Genomic DNA, 24,270 nt, shown 5'->3' with positions numbered 1-24,270 from the left:
AAATTAACTCCAGATGGATTAAAGACTTAAACATAAGACCTGACACCATAAAAACCCTAGAAGAAAATCTAGGCAAAACCATTCAGGACACAGGCATAGGCAAGGACTTCATGACTAAAATACCAAAAGTATTGGCAAAAAAAGCCGAAATAGACAATTGGGACCTAATTAAACTCCACAGCTTCTGCACAGCAAAAGAAACAATCATTAGAGTGAATCAGCAATCAACAGAATGGGAAAAATTTTTGCAGTTTACCCATCTGACAAAGGGCTGATATCCAGAATCTACAAAGAACTAAAACAGATTTACAAGAAAAAAACAAACAGGTAACAGGTCCATTCAAAAGTGGGCGAAGGATATCAACAGACACTTTACAACAGAAGACATATATGAAGCCAACAAACATGTAACAAAATGCTCATCATCACTGGTCATTAGAGAAATGCAAATCAAAACTACATTAAGATACCATCTCACGCCAGTTAGAATGGCGATCATTTAAAAATCTGGAGACAACAGATGCTGGAGAGGATATGAAGAAATAAGAACACTTTTACACTGTTGGTGGGAGTATAAATTAGTTCAACCATTGTGGTCGACAGTGTGGTGATTCCTCAAGGCCTTAGAAACAGAAATTCCATTTGACCCAGCAATCCCATTACTGGGTATATATCCAAACGATTAAAAATCATTCTATTATAAGGGCACATGCTTATGTATGTTCATTGCAGCACTGTTTACAATAGCAAAGACCTGGAACCAACCCAAATGCCCATCGATGATAGACTGGATAAGGAAAATGTGGCACATATACACCATGGAATACTATGCAGTCATAAAAAGCCATGAGTTCGTGTTCTTTGTGGGGACATGGATGAACCTGGAAACCATCATTCTCATCAAACTGACACAAGAACTGAAAATCAAACACCGCATGTTCTCACTCATAGGCGTGAGTTGAACAATGAGAACACATGGACACAGGGAAAGGAGCATCACACACTCTGGTGTCTGTTGGGGGGGGAACTAGTGGAGGGACAGTGGGGGTTGGGGAGTTGGTGAGGGATAACTTGGGGAGAAATGCCAGATGTAGGTGATGGGGAGGAAGGCAGCAAACCACATTGCTGTGTATGTACCTATGCAACAATCTTGCATGCTCTTCACATGTACCCCAACACCTAAAAAGCAGTAAAAAAAAAAAATATATATATATAAACTAAAAAGGAAAAAAATATTACAAAAATTAGCCAGGTGTGGTGGTGAGTACCTATAATCCCAGCTACACAGGAGGCTGAGGCAGGAGAATCACTTGAACCCAGGACGCAGAGGTTGCAGTGAGCTGAGAGATCAGACTGCTGCACTCCAGCTTGGGTGACAGAGCAAGACCCATCTCAAAAATTAAAACAAACAAAAAAACCGGAAAAATAACAACAAAAAAGATACAAAATGCATTTTGTTATTGTGTTTGTATGTTGGTACCTATTTCTTATTTAAGGTCTAAGTTTTGTATTATTTTCTTGAAAACACCAAGTTTCCACTCCACTTCTCCCTCTTCAGTCAATTTCATAACACAGAGTTTCTCAACCTTAGCAAACAAACCAGTATCCCAAGAAGTTTAATTTTCTGGGAAGGCAGGAAACTTATTCGAGATCCTTCTAGCAGTTAGAGAAGAACCACTTATTAGTGACATGAATTTAGATGCTCAGGAAGGGGGAGCTATGTTCTACACATACGTATTCCTTTATATTGTCAAATTGTTTGCATGTTTCATCTAGATGGTCATGAAGCCCCCCGGAAGCTAACTGTAGCATTGAAAAGAGGTCTACTTTCAGTTTGGCAACTACCTGCTAGGATACAAAGTGAAAGTAATTTGCCTTGAGGCACAAGGAGTGGTACTTAACAAATCACTGTAGCCACTAAAATGATCTGTTGCATACAGTTTATTTCATTAGATTGCAATTTTATACACAGTATGAAGGGGTTTCCTGATAGCACATATATAATAGTTTACTTTCTGTACTGCTGAAGAACCAATTGTTTTTTACATTGTATCATAATACCCTATCATCAAAACATTATTCAGTGAATTTTTTCCAACTACATATAAACGGAGATTTACCACACACATTCTTTACCACCGTGCAAGAATGTCTTTATAACATATTTGAATCACAACATGTGAGTCTAAAATACATCACTGTAATTAAAACACTACTTTAAAATTACAATGCCCCATGTTATAGTAGCCAGATTTGATTAATTCCTGTAAAAATCACAAAGCAGTTTGGTGGATAAAGTCTTGGATAACTGGCAGCAGCTTTTAACTGTGGTATCAAAAAAATCTTTAATTAAGAACCAGACTTTCACAACTTAGAAAACTTCTTCCCTTATGTGTCAATATTCTCAGTCAAAACGTGACATTTAAAAATTTGTAGTCTCTAAAACAAGGAAAATAAATCCAACCCTCCCTTAGCTGAAAGGATGCGGCTGTAACATTAGGTTTCCTAGAAACCTAAGAATAGCATTGTACCAGGAGTGGAAACAAGTCATAAGAAACACAACATTTCTTTTAAAACCTCTTGGATTCCTCTGCCCCTCCCCATCTCTGTCAAACACAGAGAAAGAATACTGCATTACAAATAAAGATGTGTTTCCATGAAATGATGTAAACAAATCAGAGAAAGATTTCTTCATTTTCCTATTTTGTGGAGTGGGGCAGTGGGATATCAGTTAAATAAGAAACAGAGCTCCTTAATCAAAGAACCACTTCATCACACACAAAACAGCTCGGGGTAACTGCTGAAAACTTCTCCTGTGTTTCCTTTCCTTTTCCCCAAAGTTTGAGAATGTTTGAAAGTTCAATAAATAGTAGAAAAATAATCCTTTACTTAGAAATTTTGAGATGCATCATTTAGAGCATAACATGTTCCATACAGCAATCATGGTATCCAGGTACCGCTAAGAAACAAAGCGAAATCTTCAACGCACACATTTGTATCTGCGTGTGCCACATTCCAGTCTCTGGGTGAGCAGATTTTTCTCTCTTCCAGTTAAGGAGAGCTGAATGCTTCTGGCTCTTCGGAACATTCCTCTGGCTCAGCTTCACTTGCAGGGTCCGTCTGTGTTTGGAGGTTCACCTTCTGTTCCCTTCCATTAGTGTTATGGCAGGTTCGTTTATCAGGCTTATTTCCCCTCCATTTCAGAACCGGCCTCACGTCTTCACAAATGGGATTTTGTTGTTGTTTCTCTCCTTTTTCACCATGTTGACAGGCAGGAAATGACTCAAACAACTCTGCACAAAGCACAAACACAAGGGAGGTCTCTTGCTGTGGGTTTTAAGCTGGCTCTTTTTCTTTCCGGAACATTCCATAGCTCCCAGATCTCTTCTTGGCGCGGAGGTGAGGAGATCGTTAGCATTCTGCATCAACAGTGTGTACTGTCACAGCCGCCTGTAAGTGGTGGCTATGATGAAGTGTGGGGTGGTGTGACCGGTAGTGGTGGAACTTGTGACTTAGGAGGGCAGCAGTCTGAGGGGGGGTATCCAGGTCTAAGTCCTCATCATGGTTTCCCACGTCGACCCCGGCTGACAAGGGGTCATTGTTGCATGGAGGATTTTCACTGTCCTCCTGTGGGCTCATGGTGCTGTAACCTAGGAAAAGAACAGAACAAACATGCAGCGGAGAGCATCAAGACGCAGAGAGAAGATTTCACTTACAATTTCTAGGGCACTGGTAGGTATTCCTGTCTTTGCAATACATAGGTGCAAACATTGGCAGACTGTCAGTAGATGCTGAAGTAATTTATTTTTAAAGAGATTTAGTGATAACTCTTTTTTTTCCCTTTAAAACAATGACACAATAAATACATAATCAGACAGCTGAGAAAGTATGGCAGAGAAAAAAATAAACAAGAACTGTCATCTCAAATCCCCAAAATGGCAACACAAAAATGAAAATCACCCTACATCCCATCATCCCTGGATAGCCACCCCGGGGGACCTATCTCTCTACACTTCTACCTAAGATAAAGGTGATCTTTTTTTATTAAAGAAATCTAAAAAATGGGCAGCTTCAAGAAGATCTGAACAGGACTCAGATCAGCTGGGGCTGATGGGGAAATCTGGGCTTCAAAATGCCTGAATGTGATGCTGCAATAGAACAAAAAGAACTATCACCATCACCTGCGCACTTGCTCAGTAGTAGGCACTTGCGTCAGGTAATTCTTGCGCACCAATGATGACATATTTTAACATCCATTTTACAATTCAGGGAAATGATGATCAGAGTGGTTAAAGAACTTGCCCAAAGTTTCTAAAGAAACACTAACTCCACATACACCCACAGCAACTAGCTGTGGAATCAACTGTTCTCTGTGTTAGCCGGCTCGCCATATTTAAAGTTTAATTTCTTTTGGTATTCTAAGTAATACATGTTTCAAAGGCAAATGCCCTTGCTGATCAAAGGATTCCATTCTGAGATTCCTGGCATGTTTTTAAATATTGCAAAAACCTCCTTTAAACATTTTGAGAAGTGACAGCTCATTAATATTTCCACTGCATCTACAGTTAGCATCAATCAGCTCTTACCCGTGGGTAGTGCTAGTCACATTCATGGCTGCAAAACTGACGTTCTTGCATGCAGCCAAGCAGGAGTCATTTGTAGTTGAAACTATGCTCTGTGCAAAAATTCTGTCCTCAATGAAACATTACTCAAATGATAGCATTATTAGCTATCAGTCCAACTTAACAAATATTTACTGTGTATCTACAATGTACAAGTCACTGTGTTGGGCACTGAAAGACATACAAAGATGAAAGCCTGGTCCCTGCACAGGGAGCTCAAAAGCTAGTGTTTGAGAAGTGAAACAAATATAAGCATTGGTCATTCAATTATTCATTTATTGAAGGCCATTATGGGGCTGGAGCGGGAGATGAAGGAAAATGAGTAAGAGACATCACCTTTCCTTAATGACTTTATAGTCGAGTTTGAGACAGATGCTCACAAAGCAAAGCTTCCTCTTCCACAGACAATGGTAAGGAACTTGCCCAGATAATGTTAAGTGCGACAACTGAGGTATAACTAAAATCTAGAAGATGGAATATCTAACTCTGACTAGGGGAATAAGGAATCTTCAGAGAATATATATTTTAGTTGGGCTTAAGTGGATGAGTAGGAGTTTGATAAGTGGCTATGAAGAAAGGAACAGGATAAGCACAGCCATAGAGGTGTGGATATAAAGGCCATCCTGTTCCACATGGCTTGGATGAGTGCTAGCAGGTAGCTGGAGAGTAGAGCAGGTGGGAGGCAGAAAGTTAAGTCAGATCAGAAAGCCCATGCCAAAGAGTGGCAAATGGAGAGACTGTACAAGATTCTGAGCAGACCAAAAATGGCATGATTGTTTGTGTTTAGAGGATGGAGATTTGAGAGAATAAAGGAAAGACAGGGAGCAGTTAGGAGGTTATTTCAACAGCCCAGGTGAGGGATAGAGAATTAAAACTAAGGCAGTGGGATTGAACAGATTTAAAAGCGATCTCAGTGTTGGAGGCAAGGGAAGTTGGTAAGTCATTAGATGCGGGCGACTGTGGGAGTAGGGAGTGGTGAAAGGTGACTACAACTTCAAGTTATAATGATAAGAAAGGATAATTCGCAGAGTGAGTCTCAGGAAAGAAGGCAAATTTTGTTTATGCACACCTTGATTTTGAGAGTCTGTGTGTCACTATGTGGAGATGTTGAGCTAGAATCTCAGAAGTGTAATCTGCAAATTCAGGGCAGAAGAGGAAGTGTTCACTGACGTTAAGTGTCCACCATGACTGAGTGCCTTCTTGGTGCCAGATGCCAGTCTAGAGGCTGGACAGAAAAGGGCTAAACTGAGGCCTCAGCTCCTGAGAGGCCCATGGCAAGAAGGGGAAACACCCATGAGCTAAAACAGAAGCACACAAAAGGAATTCCCAAAGCAGTGAACTTGGTTTAGATCCTTGAGGAGGTGACAATTAGGCAGTCCTGATGGGAGAAAAGGGGCTCAGCAGGTAAAGACGGGGGTATAAAGGCACTTCAGGTAGGGTGCAAGCACATGCAATGGCACAACAGCTGGAAGGGTTCTGGTGGCTTTTGGGAATGGTGAAAGCTGGGTGCTGGGGGTGGGGGCGGTGGGAGATAGCACTGGTCAGACAGGCTAAGATCAGGTTAAGAAGGCTGGCTGAAACTATGAGCTATGACCTAGTAGTGGACAATGGGAGCAGGCTGGAGGCAAGGGAGAGGCTGGAGAGATGGAAGGTAGGATCATAGGCTCAAAGGACACAGTGCTGGAGCATGGGCCTGGAGGAGATGGCAAGGACCTGAGGTAGGGCAGTCACAGTATGCAGACTGTTCAAGTGTAGAGTAGGCTGAATTTGGTGTCCAGATGGACTTGTGTGGTGAAGATGCCAGGGAGTTGACATCCTTGGAAAAGGTCGAGGTTTCTAGGTTCAGACGCTAAGCAAATATTGATGCCTTTACCCAGGACTAAAGATCAGGAGCCAGAATCAGTTTCTCAGCTTTAGCAGTGCTAAGTCTGGAGTGTTAGATTGGATGCTAGGCTCCAAAACCTAAGTCACAAACTGCTGTGTATGTTGAAAACACCTTATGCTATACATGTAAAGGATTAAAGTAGAAAACAGGATTTTAGCAAAATCTCAGTGATTATTCTAACGCTTCCTGGATAGCTTCCCGTCTTTGCTCATTTATAAGCACCCACACACGAACTGGTAATTCATGTTAGCATTCGAGGTGTTAGATTCATGGTGGCCCTTATGCTTGGCTCACCCTCCCACCTTCCCTCATTTCGCTATTGTTCCTCATGTTTCAGTTGGAAAGTCTTCTCTGGGAAGCTTTCCCAATCTATTTCCCCCACCTACCTCCAGTCCTGCCAGCCCACATGGGGCTGGTGCCCCTTCTGTGGTTTTACATGCATTCTGTGCACATGTCTTAGATTTTGCCATATTATAATAAAAATATAAGGCTATCTATCTACTAGCAAATTCTTTCTTTCTTTTCTTTTCTTTTTTTTTTTGAGACAGAATTTCGCTCTTGTTACCCAGGCTGGAGTGCAATGGCGCAATCTCGGCTCACCGCAACCTCTGCCTCCTGGGTTCAGGCAATTCTGCTGCCTCAGCCTCCTGAGTAGCTGGGATTACAGGCACGCGCCACCATGCCCAGCTAATTTTTTGTATTGTTAGTAGAGACAGGGTTTCACCATGTTGACCAGGATGATCTCTATCTCTTGACCTCGTGATCCACCCGCCTCAGCCTCCCAAAGTGCTGGGATTAGAGGCTTGAGCCACTGTGCCCGGCCAGCAAATTCTTTCTTAAATAACGTTCTTGTTTATCTTTGTACCCCTAGTATTTAACAGTGACACACACAAAGCAGGCACTTAAAAACAACTGCTGTCCCCTCTCACCCCCGCTGCCAACATATACTATACACACAAGGCAATGACATCAATCAATTTTGTAGTTATCTGTGGCTTTGCCTGGTATGACATTCACTAGTCTCATCTAACAATAAAGACATTCTGCGATACACTGGGTTGTATCTAGGGGTTATGACAGAATCCACTGACACTCTAACCTGGCTGGTCACAGGTCCTGGGTTTATACACAGGATGGTAGTGATGGCGCAGCTGTCTCCAAGACAACTCAAAAGGGCACCTATCTCTTCATCTCATGATGGCACTCCCATCTCTTCTGCTACTGCTATCTGCTAAGAACCTCAAAAGAGATGCTTTCAGAGTAAAAGTCTCATACTAAGGCCATTACATTTAATTTCCTCACTGTGATACCATTGCTCAACCCCTCTGTAACTTCTTATTTCAATAATTAATGGAAATCTGAAGGGGCCGGGGAAGAAGGGAACAGCAAGTTGTGGAGAAGTAGAAGAAAGACAAACACACTTTCTTATTCAACGAATTATTTACTCAGTGCCAGGCAATTCTGTAGAGCACTGGGAAGGGTGATGGATTAAGAGAGACATAGTCCCTGAGTCATGAAGGAAGAAGCACTATACAAAACACAAAGGGTATCTGCAAACACTTTCAAGGAAAAATTTCTTTATTATCCAAAGGCTTATGCAGCATAGTGTCTGCAAAGACAATCTAAAGTGAGAAATGGGCTTTAGAAAGGAGGTCAGGTGTCTCTAAAGAAGAACCAAGATTAGATTTTTGTTTTTTGACAGTCTGCTTATATATTTGTCTGATAGTTCCTAAGAAACTTTGATTATAAAGGATGTGAGGTCCCTCTGGGGACTCACTCACCATCTCGTGGCCACAGTGAGTAACTGCAGGAGAATATTTGTGCACCTCTAGAAAATGGGTCTTATGTTCACCTACACAGTTTTTTGGCCAGATTTTTAAGGTTCAGCATTTGCTTTTTAAGTATTTTGGAATTTGCCACGAACTAGGGGGACATCTTCCTCTACAAAGAAAAAAGTGTTGCTTAATATACACTTACATAAAGTTTCTGATGAGATAGTAACCAAAATACAAGCTCACAAGGAACAAATAATATGATGGTGTTATTTGACTTAACAATAAGATAGTAGATAGATGATTAGACAGAACATGATATTTTTAAGAGAAACAGGCACAGCAGATAGATAGTTTAAAAACATATACAGGGAGTAATTGTGAGGGTAACACCGCTGAAAACCAATCATTCTAAGTGGTCTTAGCTTATTGACCAAAATGATTCTACTTTCAAAAAACATTCTCAATTTGAGTAGTTTTTCTTAAGATACAACAATTAATATTAGACTCTTTTGAAAAACAAAATTCTGCTGGCCACATAAAATATTTCTAAATAAAAACACACCCTAAAGTTTCTAAGTTTAGCTTGGTAACACTCAATTTTAATTCAATTCTAGGATCACAACTCTGAACAATACCATCAGAGCCGAGGTCATTCAGCAGTCATGTATTTATATACTTAATTCTTTTGAGTTTCCTTTTTGTGTAACACACTCGAGGATTCACATGGAAATATGCTTATCAGGGATCACAGAATCATGGCACCACAATCCTACCATTCAAGGGCCAGTCAATATCACGTTCCTCCATGGCGTCTCTCATAATTTACTCACAGATAAAAGTGAACTCTTGCCCCTTTCCTTCTTTGTTCCACTCTTTTAAAGGAAGCTGTCATATTCCACCTTTGATCAATCATATGAATACGGGCATTCATTTATAGCTTCCTCCTCGACTGTAAATTCCTTCAGGGCAGCGTGGGCACAGAGGTAGGGAAGTCAACCCTGAGCACTGTGCCTATCACATGTCATTGCATTTATCCTCACTGCAACTTCACCCTGCAGGTTTTGTTTGTTTTTTCTTTTTTTTTTTTTTGAAACAGCTCTGTCTTAAAGAGCTCTGGGCTGGAGTGCAGTGGTGCAAACATGTCTCACCGCAACCTCGACCTCCGGGGCTCAAGTGATCTTCCCACCTCAGTCTCCTGAGTAGCTGGGACTACAGGCACGCACCACCATGCTGGGCTAATGTTTTTAGTTTGTAGAAACAGGGCCTCGCCATATTGCCCAGACTGCAGTAAGAATTTTTAATCCTACCTTTAAGAATTAGGAAATTGAGGTCTAAGGTAGCTCACTAAGGTCTCAACAGCTTGTGGGAAAAAAAAGTGGAAGAAGTAGGCTTCAAAGTGAACCGGCTTGACCCTATGTCCTAAGTTCTTCCCCTATACCAAGCTGTCTCGAGGAAACAACAACTTCCATCTGTAGCCCCTCCACAGTGTACTAGGGTATAGTCATGCCTTGTTTAATGACAGAGATACATTCTGAGAAATTTAGGCAATTTCATCATTGCACAAATGTCAGAGTGTACTTACACAAACCTGGATAGTATAGCCTACTACATACCTCGGCTATATGGTGTAACCTATTCTTCTAGGCTACAAACCTGTACTACATGTTACTGTACTGAATACTGCAGGCAACTGCAACACAATTGCACACAATACTGTAGGTAATACCATAGCTACTTATGTATCTAAACACAGAAGAGGTACAAGAAAAATATGGTATAAAAGATTTTAAAAGATGGTATACCTATATAGAGCACTTCCATAAATGGAAGTTGTAGGACTGATAGTGGCTCTGAGTGAGCCAGTGAGTGGTCAGTGAATGTGAAGGCCCAGGGCATTAGTGTACACTACTGTAGACTTTAGAAATGCTACACACTCAATTTATTAAACAGTTTTTTCTTCCTTCAATAATAAACATTTGCTTACTGTAACTTGTTTGCTTTATAAAATTAAAACTTTTTGACTATTTTGTAATAACATGTTAAAATACAGACACAAGGTACAGCTGTGCAAAAGTATTTTCTTTCATTATATCCTTATTCTATAAGCTTTTTTCCTACTTTAAAAATTTTTACATTTTACTTTTAAAACTTTTTGCTTAAAGACTAAGTAAGACACAGCCAGGTGCAGTGGCTCATGCCTGTAATACCAACACTCTGGGAGGCTGAGATGGGTAGATCACCTGAGGTCAGGAGTTTGAGACCAGCCTGGCCAACATGGTGAAATCCTGTCTCTACTAAAAATATAAAAATTAGCCGGGTGTGGTGGTGGGCACCTGTAATCCCAGCTGCTCTGGAGGCTGACGCAGGAGAATTGCTTGAACCCGGCAGATGGAGGTTGCAGTGAGCCAAGATCATGTCATTGCTCTCCAGCCTGGGGTGACATAGCAAGACTCTGTCTCCAACAAAACCCCTAAAATCTACGAATATAACTAAATGACAGATAACACACCAAAAAAATAATAATAATAATTTTACCACAAATGAAATCCTTACTATGTAAGAAAAGATACAGTTTTGAAGTGCAGTGAGCCAAGATCACGCCTTTGCACTCCAGCCTGGGCAACAAGAGCAAGATTCCATCTCAAAAAGAAAGAAAGAAAGAAAAAAAAAACCCCAAAACTAACACACACACACAAACATATACACACACACACTAGCCCAGGCCTACACAGGGTCAGGATCATCAAGGTGTCACTAGGCAATAGCAATTTTTCAGCTCCATTATAATCTATGGGATCCCTGTAGTGTATGTGAAGGGTTGTTACGCAGCACATAGCTATGCATGGCAGATGCCACTACATTCACCAAATAGGAGAACAGAGCATACGCAGATGAGCAAGAAGTGTGCTGACAAAACAATTAGATTTCCTTGCTTAATGTATGTTTATATCTTCGCCTCTAGGCATCACAGGGACATTAACTCAATGCCACCATTTTTAGTGACCCACGTACAGGTTCAAGGGGTGCCAACATGCACTTAAATTCTATTGATTTTATGATGCATTTGGAATATGGAGAGTGTCAACGCCTTCCCCTTCCTTTAGTGTTGCATTCTGTCTGCATGAGGAACTATTTTTCATTCCTTGGGGATAATAGGGATCCAATTATGGTGAAAAATGAAAGGAACCAAGCCCTGAGCCAGATGCCTTGGTGTTCAGATACAGACATCGAACCCTTCCTTTTATCTAAGCTGCTGCTTCATAGGCCATTTTACTAAGACAATGGGAGAGGCTAGTACAACATCATAAATATCACTCAGAATCCCAATTTGGTATTGATGCAATTTCTACTGAGGTAGAGACAGAAAAAGGATTCAGTATTTGAGAGAGAGGAAAAGGATTCAGTGTTTCTGTTGAATAAGAAATTATTTCTGTTGAACTTTAGTAGCCTCAGACCTGTTTTATTATTCAAAGGAGAAGGCACAGAACTGCCTGGCAGCAGGAATTTATGCAGGCTCAAAGGTTTGTAGGGAAAAAAGCCCAAAGTCAAAGAAACTGAAAAATTTAAGTTCTGCTGTGGTTCTCCATAGAAACCGAAAGTTTCTATTTAGTTGGTGGGAATAATGTCATTCAAAGCCCAAATTAACAGTCCCCAATTTATAAAACAGAGCCTTAGCTGCTCTTGTTTGCCAAAGGGAGTTTCAGGACCTGGCTGTAGTGTGAAAGGTGATATGGACTGCTTTGAGGAATATCTATTTCTGCTTTTTTTTTTTTTTAGCATAGGTGCAGGGAACATACTGTTTGAGGACTTTTATTCCCCTTGCCCCCAGGATAGGTGTGGAAAAAGCTAAGTAAAAAAGGCTTAAATATATTATTTATGTATTTAAAAAAGGACCCGATTCTGGGAGGAAAATACAAATTTCTGGAAAATTAAACAGCTATCTTAAAAAATGAAAAGATTTTACAATGGCAGGAAAAACACCACCCACGCCTGTTATATTTTTGTGGAACTGTGGCAGTGATGCTTACAGACTGGGATACATCTGCTGTTCTTTGCAACAATGAGCAATATGGACGCTGAGAAGGAGAGAATCCACGTGGGATGGCCAAGTCTTTGGCAGAGCACGTGGACTTTGTAAGTTGCCTAGCACTCGGCGCCTCTTCAGGATTCAGCCTTGACCCTTCCTGAGCATCTTATAGGCACTTATACCACCCCATGACTTTGTGCACACTGGTTCTTTAGCCTCTAATATTCTTTGCCCCTACCTTTTCTCTAATCACCCCTCAAGGCTCAGTGCAAATGTTGCTTCTTTTGCACTGAGCAAAAGGTGAAGCCTTCTCTGAGCTTCTCAGACCATGCCAGAGGTCAGGGCAAGAGAATGCTGGAGAACAGCACAGATTCTTGTCATGCCACAAGGGACATGGCTGAAAAGTCCTTAAAGATCCTGCTGTTTGCCAGCCAACACTGGAGAGCAGGACCTAAGAGGATGCTGATTTTATGGAAAAGCAAGTGGGGTGGCAAGCAGGCTCCATTTAAACAATATGAATACTTCTGTATGGAGAAAAACTTGGAAGCAATCCGTGTTCCCAGAGGAGTGCTGAGACGTAAGCAAAACTGTCCCTGCACTCTTAGAAACCAGTGGCATGCTAGGGTGTGTGTCTTTTTGGAAAACCATGTCAAAATAATTTACTTAAGCACGGAACAAGAAGAGAGGGAGGTGGGTGTGAGCATCATCCCACAGGAGTACACGAGGTTCCTCAGGGCTTCCAATGTAGGAAGCTAGACCTTACCATGATCACTTTCTGTTCCTGATCGACCCCAGTAGCGACGCCTTCTTTCTGGACTGTGTGCATGTCGTTCAATGACCGCAGCTATAAACCGAGTGTTGCTGACTGTGGGAAGTCAAGGACAGTTAATGTCACTCTTATGCCAGCGTCTCCATTGTTTCAAGCACATTTGCTCTGAGAGGGCTCATTCACATCCTGGGAGAATTCTCTTTGGAAAGCCAGAATAAATAATTTTTTTTTAACAATTTTGGGGACTGGGTTGCTGACTTTGAACTGGTGCAGTGAGAAGTACTTAATTACGTGTCTCCAACATGCATCAGGAAGGTATGCTCCAGTAGGTGAAGGCCAGGGTGTCTTAACAGTAATGGAACTCTCTTTTGATAAAGAAAATGCTTTTTCCCTCCCTGAGTTATACATACTAGTTAAGGGAGTTTAAAAAAAAATGCATACGTGAAACTTCCTTTTCTAAATTACTATGGTTGGAAAATATGAGCAAGAGAAAGAAAGGAAATGGTGAGCTGTTTTAGGCCAATACACTTAATGCAAAAAAAAAAACCATCATAAAATCTTTCGAGATTCTCTAAAACAAAACAAAGACCTATACACATTCCTAACAAAAAAAGATGGAAAAAACAACTAAAAAAAACCCAGCCACCGTGTAAAAGCTTCTTAAATTTTAATACAAGCCAAAAGGATATAAGAAAGAATATTTATTCTGGATTAGCCTCCTGCTGACACTTTCTGCAGCAAGGCAGCTGAATACTCACTGATGCCTCTGTCTTCGTGGCTGTCGTCGTCTCTTTCATCTCTGTCATTCTCCAGGTTGGACATACGCACTGACATTTCTACCCATCATTAAAAAGAGAGAAACATGACTATTTAATCAAACAAAATCACCCGCTTTAATACCCTACTGGGCGCTTGTCTGATGGCTGGGTGACAGCGTTCCATCAAGAATGAATACCATCTTAGAAGGGAATGAACTGATGCCCCATTTTTTTTTTTAAAGGAGGAGGGAGCAGGAATCCAAACAAGAACAAGTAATCAAGAGAGAACCTGAAATTGATTTCTGAAAAAGGAGGAGAAAAGAAGTTGATGATTGAGGCCAAGAAATCTTTAATCTTCTACTTAAGTACTAAAACAGAAGGAAAGGGATCAAAAACATGACTGACTGTTGGTGAAATGGTGCAACAAAAGCCTCTAAAAGGCCAGGCATAAGCTAACACTGGATGACAGTCATCCTCAGTCTAGCTGAATCTCACCAAGGCGAAAGCACACGGTGATTATCCCTGTTACTAAATCAGGCAACATTACTCCATGATCCCCCTTTGGGCTTGCGGCCATAGTGAAATGTTTTAACATCAACCCGTCATTACAGCTGTTAGAGTGAGCTAAGTGGCCAGGAAGATGAGTTAACCTCATCTCCAAAAACGTCAGGTCAACACATCCCTGGGGCCTGGGGTTTTAGGAGGATGGAGATGGCCATTAAACAGTTTTGTTCCCTGCAAACAGAGTATAGATACTGCACTTAAACAGAGTATAGATACTGCACATGATATTGAGGCCATGATTATAGGTGAATCATTTTGTACTTGGCTTTGATGACTTCTCCTGGTTCTTTTTTTTTTTTTTCAGATGAAGTCTCACTCTGCTGCCCAGAATGGAGTGCAGTGGTGCGATCTTGGCTCACTGCAGCCTCCACCTCCTGGGTTCAAGCTATTCTCCTGTCTCAGCCTTCCAAGTAGCTCAAAATACAGCTGTGTGCCACCATGCCTGGCTAATTTTTATATTTTTAGTAGAGACGGGGTTTCATCATGTTGGCCAGGCTGGTCTTGAACTCTTGACCTCAAATGATCCACCTACCTCAGCCTCCCAAAGTGCTGGAATTACAGGCATGAGCCACTATGCCTGGCCGACTTATCCTATTTTAAGAGATGCGATTATTCAAATGTGTGTTTATTCACACTACATAATGGCAGCTGTAATAGAACAGATTATATTCTTGCCATTAATGATCTGGAGTACCTTTAATTTGCCTGTGTTTTTGAAATTGCAAGGGCAGCACATCTGATAAACAAAATTTCCCACTCAGCATCCCAGCTCCCCTGACGGACTTACTGCAGAGGCAGGCCACTGGGGGCTAATGCTGGCAGGGAGAAGATCCAGGGATTTTTCTGGGGATCAACATAGAGCTTGCAGGGTTTAGGCACTGAAGAAGAAAGCAGGCTTTGGGGACTTCCAAAATGACTGCACAGAAGCTGAAAATGTAGCACTGTTCTGACAATTCCTTAGAGGCTGACACAACTGGCCCCTGTCCTTCTAGCCTGGCTACTGCCTCTCCTGTGGGATTCATTTTGAACTCACCTTGGGCAGCAAGAGGAGACATATGCTGATGACTCCGGCGATGAATCTGGTGGCGGTAGGCGTACACTGCCAGGACCAAAACCATGATGCATCCCATGATCCCTCCAGCCACAGGACCCACAGGGGCGCTTTTAATCATGTTTAATGTGATCACCTCATCACCTTCAGTGAAATAGCAAGATGTTCCTTGTTAAGATTTCCCAAGTGGGGAAGAAAGTGGGGGTGGTGAGATCGGAGGGAACAGAGTGGGAGGGGGGTTGGGGGAAGATAAACAGATGCTCAGTTAGGCTTTGAATTCCTCAAAGACGAGGCATGGGAATGTGGGAGGCGAGGCTCCATTTAATTCGTGGTTCTCCAGTGTTGGTTGCTAGGCAGAGTAGGAGCACAAATGGCAGGGACTGCCGCAAAGAGTGAGCAGACCAGAAGGACTGCTTACACAGGCAGTACCCAACACCAACAGAGCCCTAGCTCCCTGGGGTGTGTTACTCTTGGAAGAGAGGAAAAGTCACCTAGTACAGAGTAACCACTGAAATACAAGGCACCAAGTCCAATAAATATGTGCTAACCAGACCAAATTTTAAAAATGTGGGGTTCCTTTACAAGGCCATTTGTGCTTTCCAGATAGGAAACTGCAGGTGGGCATATAAAGTCATTTCTTAGAGCCAAGTCACTTTCACTGTACCCTCACCTAGTTCAGTAGTAACATACAAGCTCAAAATCTCTCCTCACATATGATCGTTTCTTCTTCTAGGCAGGCTGATGGAAGTGATGTTAAAAATCAATGTATTAACTAAGGATTCAAATATTTGACTCTACTGCCATCAAAGAATTAGGACTTGGTGCTAATTCTGCAAAGACACTGAAAATAATATCAGGTGAGTGATCTAATCTTAGCAGTATTTTTGAGGTCTTGGAGACTGATCCCAGGGTCTCTCCACCCTGTGGTGTCCCTGTGCTTCATCCTAAGCAGTCCCAGCTGCACTGGGTAGCTCTGGCTTCTGTTGACTCCAAGGTACCAAATACTGATTTGTAGCCATAAGACTTCTACCTTGCAAAAGTTGTGAGTGAGGGTTTTAGCAGGAACTAGACATGCAGTGGTCGCTCCGTACAAGGCCCTATGCTTCTGACAGCTGGCAAGCACATCCAAACAGACTCCAGAGTTCGACCATGCGGAAACCAGGCCTAATAGTTCTCAGAACAAGCTTTATGGGAATGAATTCCAGGCTTGCAAAATTTGGCAGGACAGATGGTCACTCATTCTCTCTGCACAGAATATTTAACCAGCTGTGAAGGTATTTATCTGCTTTGGTTTTGTAACTAAAGACTACCAGCAAAGGAATCTGGGGAGTTGGGTAGAGGATTATTTTAAGATGTCCTAGTATATAGGCAGGAAATTGTATATTCAAGAATCAAATTGTTGGGGCATCCAACAAACATACCTATTGCTCCCATGTCATCAACGTAGGGACTTTTGGCTCCCACAATCCCCCCGAAGCATTCTTTCTGGGGGGCACAGTAGGATTTGTCCAGGTGAGTCTTTCCATCACTGTCCACCATGCACCATTCACAATCCAGCACCCCAAAACAGTCCCTGCCAGAAAGACAATACTTAGCCTTCTACAAAGCAGTGTGGGGCAGGGGACAGCACTTAAGCTTGGGCATCAGACCGTTCTCAGGATCTCCATTACTTACTAGTGCTGTGAATTTCTTGAGCTTTAGTTTCCTTTCCTTACAAAATGAGAACAGCAATAGACTGCCAGGGGATAACTGTTTTATGCCTCTTAACAACTTGGAAAGGAGAGAAATAAAACTGCTCTCTGTGAATTAAATTATGACATCCACACATCATGGATTAATGCAGGGCTATTCAAAATCATCTTAAAAGACCAAATAGAAATGACCTCAATGTTTGTCAGACTGGTCTAACATCCCTCAAGTGTGTGGTTATTTAGAAAAATAATTAGAAAGTCAAATATGTTTGGAAATACTTGCCCAGTTACCACAGATTTCCTCACTGCCAATTTCTTAGAGCCTTTTAGTACGTTACATGCATTGTGACTGTCTTAAGAGAATATATGCAGTGTCACAGCATTTTCCACACCTAATTGACTTGGGGCTACTGTATAACATTCCAAATTAATCAGTTTGACGCCACAATTCCTTTGCTATAATACATACCCAAAATAGAGTAAGCCATTTCTTCTAAACACTGTTTAATCAAATGGCAACCTGCGGCTACAATGAACTTATCACCAATTTACCTTCACTTTGTCTACTACAGCCACTATTTACATATTTGGTCTAGTGCCAAACCCCTCTAATCGCACCTGAGAAGTGGGGAGAGAGCAGGGAACATATCGTTTTTAGTTCTCAAAACTCTCATGAAGCAGATGTGTTTCCTAAGAAAGGAAAATAAATGAAGCTTCAAAATATCACACCTAGAGCCTTGATGACTGGGTTCTGCTTCTGGACCTCACAGGTTCCTCTTCCCTTGCCTTTATGTCATGGTCCCTCACACTTCTTTTATTTCAAGAAAAGCTCCCACTCACAGATGGGGCTACTAACACATGGTACACATGCTAAATAGGAGTGATAAGTGGGAATGGGCCAACATTTAATCTGGTGGATAAAAGGCATGGAAATCAGTTTCAGATCTGAAAAACTGATAAACATTTAAAACATCAAGAGTGGGAATAATAAATATTAGCTGGAAAAGCTTAATTCTTTACCAGGTTTTGCTTACCCGCTTTCCAGCCTCTGACTGCACCTGCTATTGACACACTGGTGAAGAGCATCTTGCAGGCCAGGGTCAATAGCTGTGTATGTCACCGGCTCCTGATGCACCTCACAGCTCGGGTTTCTGTGCAGGAGACAAGTCTGGAGGTTAAGACCATCACCACCACCCACATTGCAGACCCATGCTCCTGGTCCTTAACAGCAGTCAGACAGATTTGGGTTTGAATCCTGGCCTTGCCACTTGGTATAACCTTGGATTGATCACTTAACCACTCTGAGCTTCAATTTATTTATCTTTATGTACAAATAGCCTTGGCAACATGGTGAAAACTCGCCTCTACGAAAAGTACTACAACAACAAGAAATTTAGACAGGCTTGGGAATCACATGCCTGTAGTCCCAGCTACTAGGGAGGTGGAAAGGTGGGAGCATGGCTTGAGCCTTGGAGGCAGAGGATGCAGTGGGTCATGATCATGCCACTGCACTCCAGCCTGAGCAACAGAGTAATACTGTATCTCAAGAAACAAACATACATACACAGTACAAACACACATGACACTCTTCATTTCTAGAGAAGGTGTTTATCACAATTTATTTTCCTGGCGTTAAAACTTGTCACTGATATAAATAAATAAAGCTGCATTATGTGTGAACACATAATACGTATGTGAAAACACTTGCATATTTATCACAGGGTTAATTAAAACACTAAATGACTTAATGTGCATCAAGTACTCAACATATGGTAGACACTTAGTAAATGCTTGAAACGGTCTCACTTTTTTTGCATGTAGCACATACACTCTTAATACTTTTACAGCATTTAAATTTAAATCAAACAGACATCATTTTGTGGAACTACGGAGCTTGAAATCTGGCTCACTGAACAGTTCCATCATTAGAATGAATCATCTTTATACACCCTAACTCAAAACAAATCTGTAAGAGGCCCACAGTAATATACACATATTATTATTATTAGTGTTAATTATCTTACCGATTCTCTGCATTGGTGAGGTTGCCAGTGCACTCATTGACCTCCAGAGGGCACTCACAAGGACATTCACATTCATTTTGTTCCATTCTGAAAGGCAAAAAGAAAGTTACTATGCAGAAGGTCAACAGCAAACTGTATGTTGCACATGTACTAGAGAAGCAAAATAATGAAGCTTTGAGCTAGTTTAAAAGGATAGTAAAAAAGAAGTTACAGCCAAAGGTTAAATACATAACTGGCCTTAATCCATTGTTCTTTGGCCAAGGATGCTGCAAACAGCACAGCTCTAAATGCCTTTGTAACTGTGACTTTTCTTCAGGACACACACCAGCACTTCCTGTTTATTTTGCAGTTTAGTATGCCTGACATCGATTGAAATATTAAACAGTGTGGTGAACATAGACTATCATCCACTGCATTTTTACCGGTGACAGTTGAGACAGAGCCGGTCCACCATGCTGCAGGCACAGAAGGCAAGGGAGTCGCAGGTTTCATTGACAATGCCAACAAATGCGTTGGTTCCTGGGATCCTCGCTAGTCTGTATTTGGAACAGTGGCTGCCATGCACAAGGTTTGTCAAATCCCCCTACAGAACAATCAAGATATTAGAAACAACAGACAGCAATGCCAAGACTCAGCCCTACCTTGGTGAAAGCAACTCTTCAAATACCTGTGGAAAACAGCTTAATATAAAATGTTTCTGATTACAAAAATCACTGTTAAAAATACATAGTCATTGTTAAAAATTTAGAAAAAATTACTCATAATCTTATCAGAGATAACTCCCATTGAACAGCTGTGCATATATTATGTATTCTTTTATTTATGCTTACACAAATATAAATTTTATAGCTGTTTTTAGAACGTGTTTTTTCTGAACACAGACAATATATCAGGAAAACGAACACTTCAAGAAGCAATAAAAGACAATTTTCAGGTAAGGAATAGTTTAAAATGTATTCAACATGCAAATCTAATTAACCACAAATCATGCATTTCATTTTTTGGATGATGAACCTCTTTCCTTATAGAATAATAAAATTATTTAAAAATCAAACCTCTCTAAGAGGTAAGTTTCTGCTTCTAGAATATTTAAATAATCCAACTAAAGCAAGCATCCCTTTTCTTCATTCCATAACAAGAAAATGTGATAGCAAGTTTCTTGAATTGCCAATTTTGTTTACTGTATTAGAAAATCAAAGATTCCAAAGTGGTATTATAGAGTTGCGTGTAATCATTTTTCTGCATGTGTGTCAGATACACTAGGCAAATTATTTTACCCCAGGCTTGTTTCCATGCCATCCATCCTATATATATTCATGGTGAGGAGGAGCTTAGTTCTGAGACTCAGAACACTGAATGGGTTTTTAGAGGTCTACATGAATTTCCTACTGTCTGGAAGACACCCACTACTAGAATACAAGCAATAACACAGGCTTGGAGTCCTGAAAGCGCCAATACCCAGGAATGCTCTAATTCTATTTGGGAATAACCTGGGCTATTAAATTATTAAATTAGCTTTCTGAACACTATCTACCTGAGTATCCCGGCTTTGTGTGCTGCAGACTCCAGAAACCATTGCATAAATGATAGAAGACATACAGAATAAGTCAGACTTTCCTATGACACCTTTACTTGGCAGTCTCATTTGTCAATGATTCCTTTAAAGACAGTGCTCCTCAAAATGGTATGGCATCTGAACAGGGTAATAATGACTTCCCTTGCTTTGAACATACTATTCTATTAACATATTCATTTTTTAAACTCTTCTTTTCCACCAGATAATTGCTTTCTGCAATAGAGTTTTTGAGACTCAGTTTAGGATTTTTTTTCCATATTATATAATTTTCAATTTTTGAAAAAAATTATACTTTATGTTCTGAGGTACATGTACAGATCCTGCAGGATTGTTACATATGCCATGGTGGTTTGCTGCCTCCATCCCCCATTCACCTACATGAGGTATTTCTCTTAATGTTAGCCCTCCCCAACCTCCCCACCCCCTATTGCTCCCCTAGCCCTCCACCCTACAACAGACCCCAGAGTGTGATGTTGCTCTCCCTGTGTCCATGTGTTCTCATTGTTCAATACCCACTTATGAGTAAGAACATGCAGTGTTTGGTTTTCTGTTCTTGTGTCAGTTTGCTGAGAATGATGGTTTCCAGATTCATCCATGTCCCTGCAAAGGACATGAACTCATCATTTTTTATGGCTGTATAGTATGCCATGGTGTGTGTGTGTGTGTATGCCACATTTTCTTTACCCAGTACTTTTTAAAAATTACACACTTAATGACTGACATAAATGCCTATTCTAAATAAAAAACCTATTTCTTCTAAGTAGCTTTTTGAATGTTCTATCAGTCCCCATTTTTGCTTTCTCCCAACTAGGATTATTTATAAATTAATGAGAATGTCCTTAAGATCTTTAACCATAACCAGGTAAATTTGCAGCAACTCAAATTATACAGAGTACTCTAAGCTAAAAAAAAGACATTATGTTCAGATGATTTACATGAGAGTTCCCATCTCATAGGGCAAATGATGAAGAACTGACCTAACTTGGCCTTGGAAATGTAAGGAGCCAGAGTGATCTCTAGAAGACAGGAAGAGAGGAACACATGGTGCCACATATATTTACACAAGAGTGTGGGAACCAACTTCGGCAGATATTTCAAAGGGTTTAGATTGGGTAAGTCTTTAAACAAACAAAACCAAAACAAAATACCAACTGTGAGACCTTAAAACATTCACTTTTCTACTCTGAGCTTTGTATCTACTAATCACCAAACTGGAAACAAGAATGAAGTTCCTGTCTCTCTCTATCATTCTGTAATTCTAAGGCAATGAAACAGGTAAGGATAATATTTAGACATTAACCATTATTCCAGTTCATACTCCATAATGGGATGGAAAAATGAGAGTGTTAATCAGATCAACTTACCACAAGGCTGGTGTTGAATTTATAAAACCTCTGGACTGTTCTGTCACTGAAGCTATTGCACAGGTTTTTCTTTACAAAGTTGGGGTGGTTGAGGATATCATTTGCTACCAGGGGCTCCTACCAAGGCCAAAGAGAACAGAAGACATATGCCATGTAGTGAGCTGCAGGTGGTTGGAGAACTGAACTGTTCAGCTTTGTGACAAATACCTTGTGGGTGATGTGCTGCTGCTCCACAGGCGCATGTCCTTTGGGGTCGATGAGAGTTGGGTGCGCCACCAGATAACCCCTGTCCTCCATTATAAAGCACCTGTACCAAAACAAGTGATGCCCCTCATTCATATCAGCTATTTTTTGTTTTGTTTTTTTTTAAACGTATTCAGAGAGCATTTATCTTGCCAGCCCTGAAACAAATTGGATTTATCCCATGTTCTCAGTAACTACTCATTGGAAAAATGAAGGGAAGCTTGCAGGCAGGTAGAGAGGTACATGATTTTTGAGGTTGTGGATCACCTAGGATACAGGTAAAGGTGAGAGTTACACCTGACTCTGTGGTCACCAGAATGCGCCTATAAAGAATGTGCCCAACCACTCCAAATAAGATGGACTCAGACCTTTTGCAAGGATGTATGAGTGGGAAGTTTGTTCTTTTTTCCAGGGAGGCAGATCCTGAAGGAAGTAGACTTAAGTATTTATACCAACAGATTTTAAGTAAACCATATAATTTCTTCTTTCAATGATAAATACACACAAAATAACAACATGCAGGGGATGTATAAAAATATATAGTAGTCCTTCTCCCTTATCTGTGCAAGATATGTTCCAAGACCCCCAATGGATGCCTGAAAGTGCCGATAGTACTGTACCTTATATATATGGTTTTTTCCTATATATACTTACCTATGATAGTTTAATTTATAAACTAGGCCCAGTAAGAGATTAACAACATTAATAATAAAATAGAACAATTATAACAGTAATAAAAGCTATGTGAATGCGGTCTTTCTCTATACTGTATTACGCTGTGGGTAACTGAACCTTCGCAAAGCAACGCCAAAGATAAGGGGGACTACTATATTTGATGGAAACAATAAATGAAGCTAGAACTGCTTTAATCAAGACTATATTTTGCTTTATTTTACTTTACATTAGTGATATTAGTTTGCCAGGAATTCTGCATTTCCCCATCAGGACCAATGACACGAAGTGAACCATGAGATGAAACTAAGAAAGCTATTTTTAAAAGCGGCCTGCATTAAATCAAGGGAATGCCCTTGCTTTGAGAACACATGTTCTTTTGAAATTCAGGAGGCAGAGAGTTTTGGTTCCATGGTCTCTTTCTGAGGAAATGTAAAAGGAACAGTCTAAGCAGCTGAAAATGTCACAAAGACTTTGGTTTAATGACAAAGTGAACATCAAAAGTCCAACCCAAGAGTTCCCTCTGGTCTTTCTAGTACCAAAGATAGGGGAAGCCTCTAATTACTGACTTTCAGGGAAACAAGTGCTTTTGGTACATTCCATGCTGCAGTTATTTTTCTTGTTGTGTGCGGAGTCAGTCTTTCTAAATCCTAAAGAGAATCTCTGAAAAATGAAAGAAGAGAAAAAGAACAAAAACCTTCTTAACAGGACACTCAGGCTATAAATTCAGTTTCTAGTCTTGACCATTCAACCACAGATATCGGACATCTATTTTTAAATTTCTGCAGCTAGAAAAGAAATAGCATCCCTAAAGGGCTTACCTTATTTTGTTGCCACCATCTTGGTTGCACACTGGTAATAAGTCCATCAGAACTTTGTAGAAGTACCTGAGTGTGAAGTCAATGCCCATCACAGCCACAGTGTGCCCAGAAGATAACTGTGTACTTTAGGTGAAAAAGATCAATGAGAACCATAGGCATGGCTTATTTAAAGATAAAAGCTATGTTCAATCAGAGGGACATTGTTTGGTATTAGAAATACCTTCCCACTGTTTCTCCCTACTTCTCCCACAACAAAAACGAATACAACTAAGTGACTGATTTAACACAACATGGAAATTTTAAGAAAGAAAAAAATTTAAGACTTAACGTAGGACTGTCTAAATAAGACTTGCCCAAAACCTGAGCAGTTGTGAAATATCATGTTCAGAGAGTGGCTTGACTGACAAAAATATGAGTGCAGAGGCATC

At 40.7% G+C, this 24,270-nt stretch overlaps 1 protein-coding gene across 5 annotated transcripts in view; it reads right to left on the bottom strand.

Annotated features, from left to right (window-relative positions):
• Window positions 1-1,926: 1,926 nt before the first annotated feature.
• Window positions 1,927-24,270, bottom strand: part of CACHD1 (cache domain containing 1) — a 223,561-nt gene continuing 201,217 nt past the window's right edge. For all 5 annotated transcript variants that reach the window (XM_009001398.5, XM_078332128.1, XM_035251734.3 and 2 more), the window contains 11 exons: window positions 23,843-23,965; window positions 22,314-22,413; window positions 22,107-22,223; window positions 19,589-19,749; window positions 19,167-19,253; window positions 18,177-18,293; window positions 16,873-17,024; window positions 15,434-15,595; window positions 13,837-13,914; window positions 13,073-13,174; window positions 1,927-3,650 (listed from right to left, as the gene is read on the bottom strand). In XM_009001398.5, coding sequence (XP_008999646.2) covers window positions 3,412-3,650; window positions 13,073-13,174; window positions 13,837-13,914; window positions 15,434-15,595; window positions 16,873-17,024; window positions 18,177-18,293; window positions 19,167-19,253; window positions 19,589-19,749; window positions 22,107-22,223; window positions 22,314-22,413; window positions 23,843-23,965 — 1,438 coding nt within the window. In that variant the 3' untranslated portion in view covers window positions 1,927-3,411. The remainder of the gene's footprint in view (window positions 3,651-13,072; window positions 13,175-13,836; window positions 13,915-15,433; window positions 15,596-16,872; window positions 17,025-18,176; window positions 18,294-19,166; window positions 19,254-19,588; window positions 19,750-22,106; window positions 22,224-22,313; window positions 22,414-23,842; window positions 23,966-24,270) is intronic.

This window comes from Callithrix jacchus, chromosome 7 (genome assembly GCF_049354715.1).
Source record: "Callithrix jacchus isolate 240 chromosome 7, calJac240_pri, whole genome shotgun sequence".
Lineage (NCBI taxonomy): Eukaryota > Metazoa > Chordata > Mammalia > Primates > Cebidae > Callithrix > Callithrix jacchus.
This window is presented reverse-complemented; position numbering and strand designations above follow the sequence as displayed.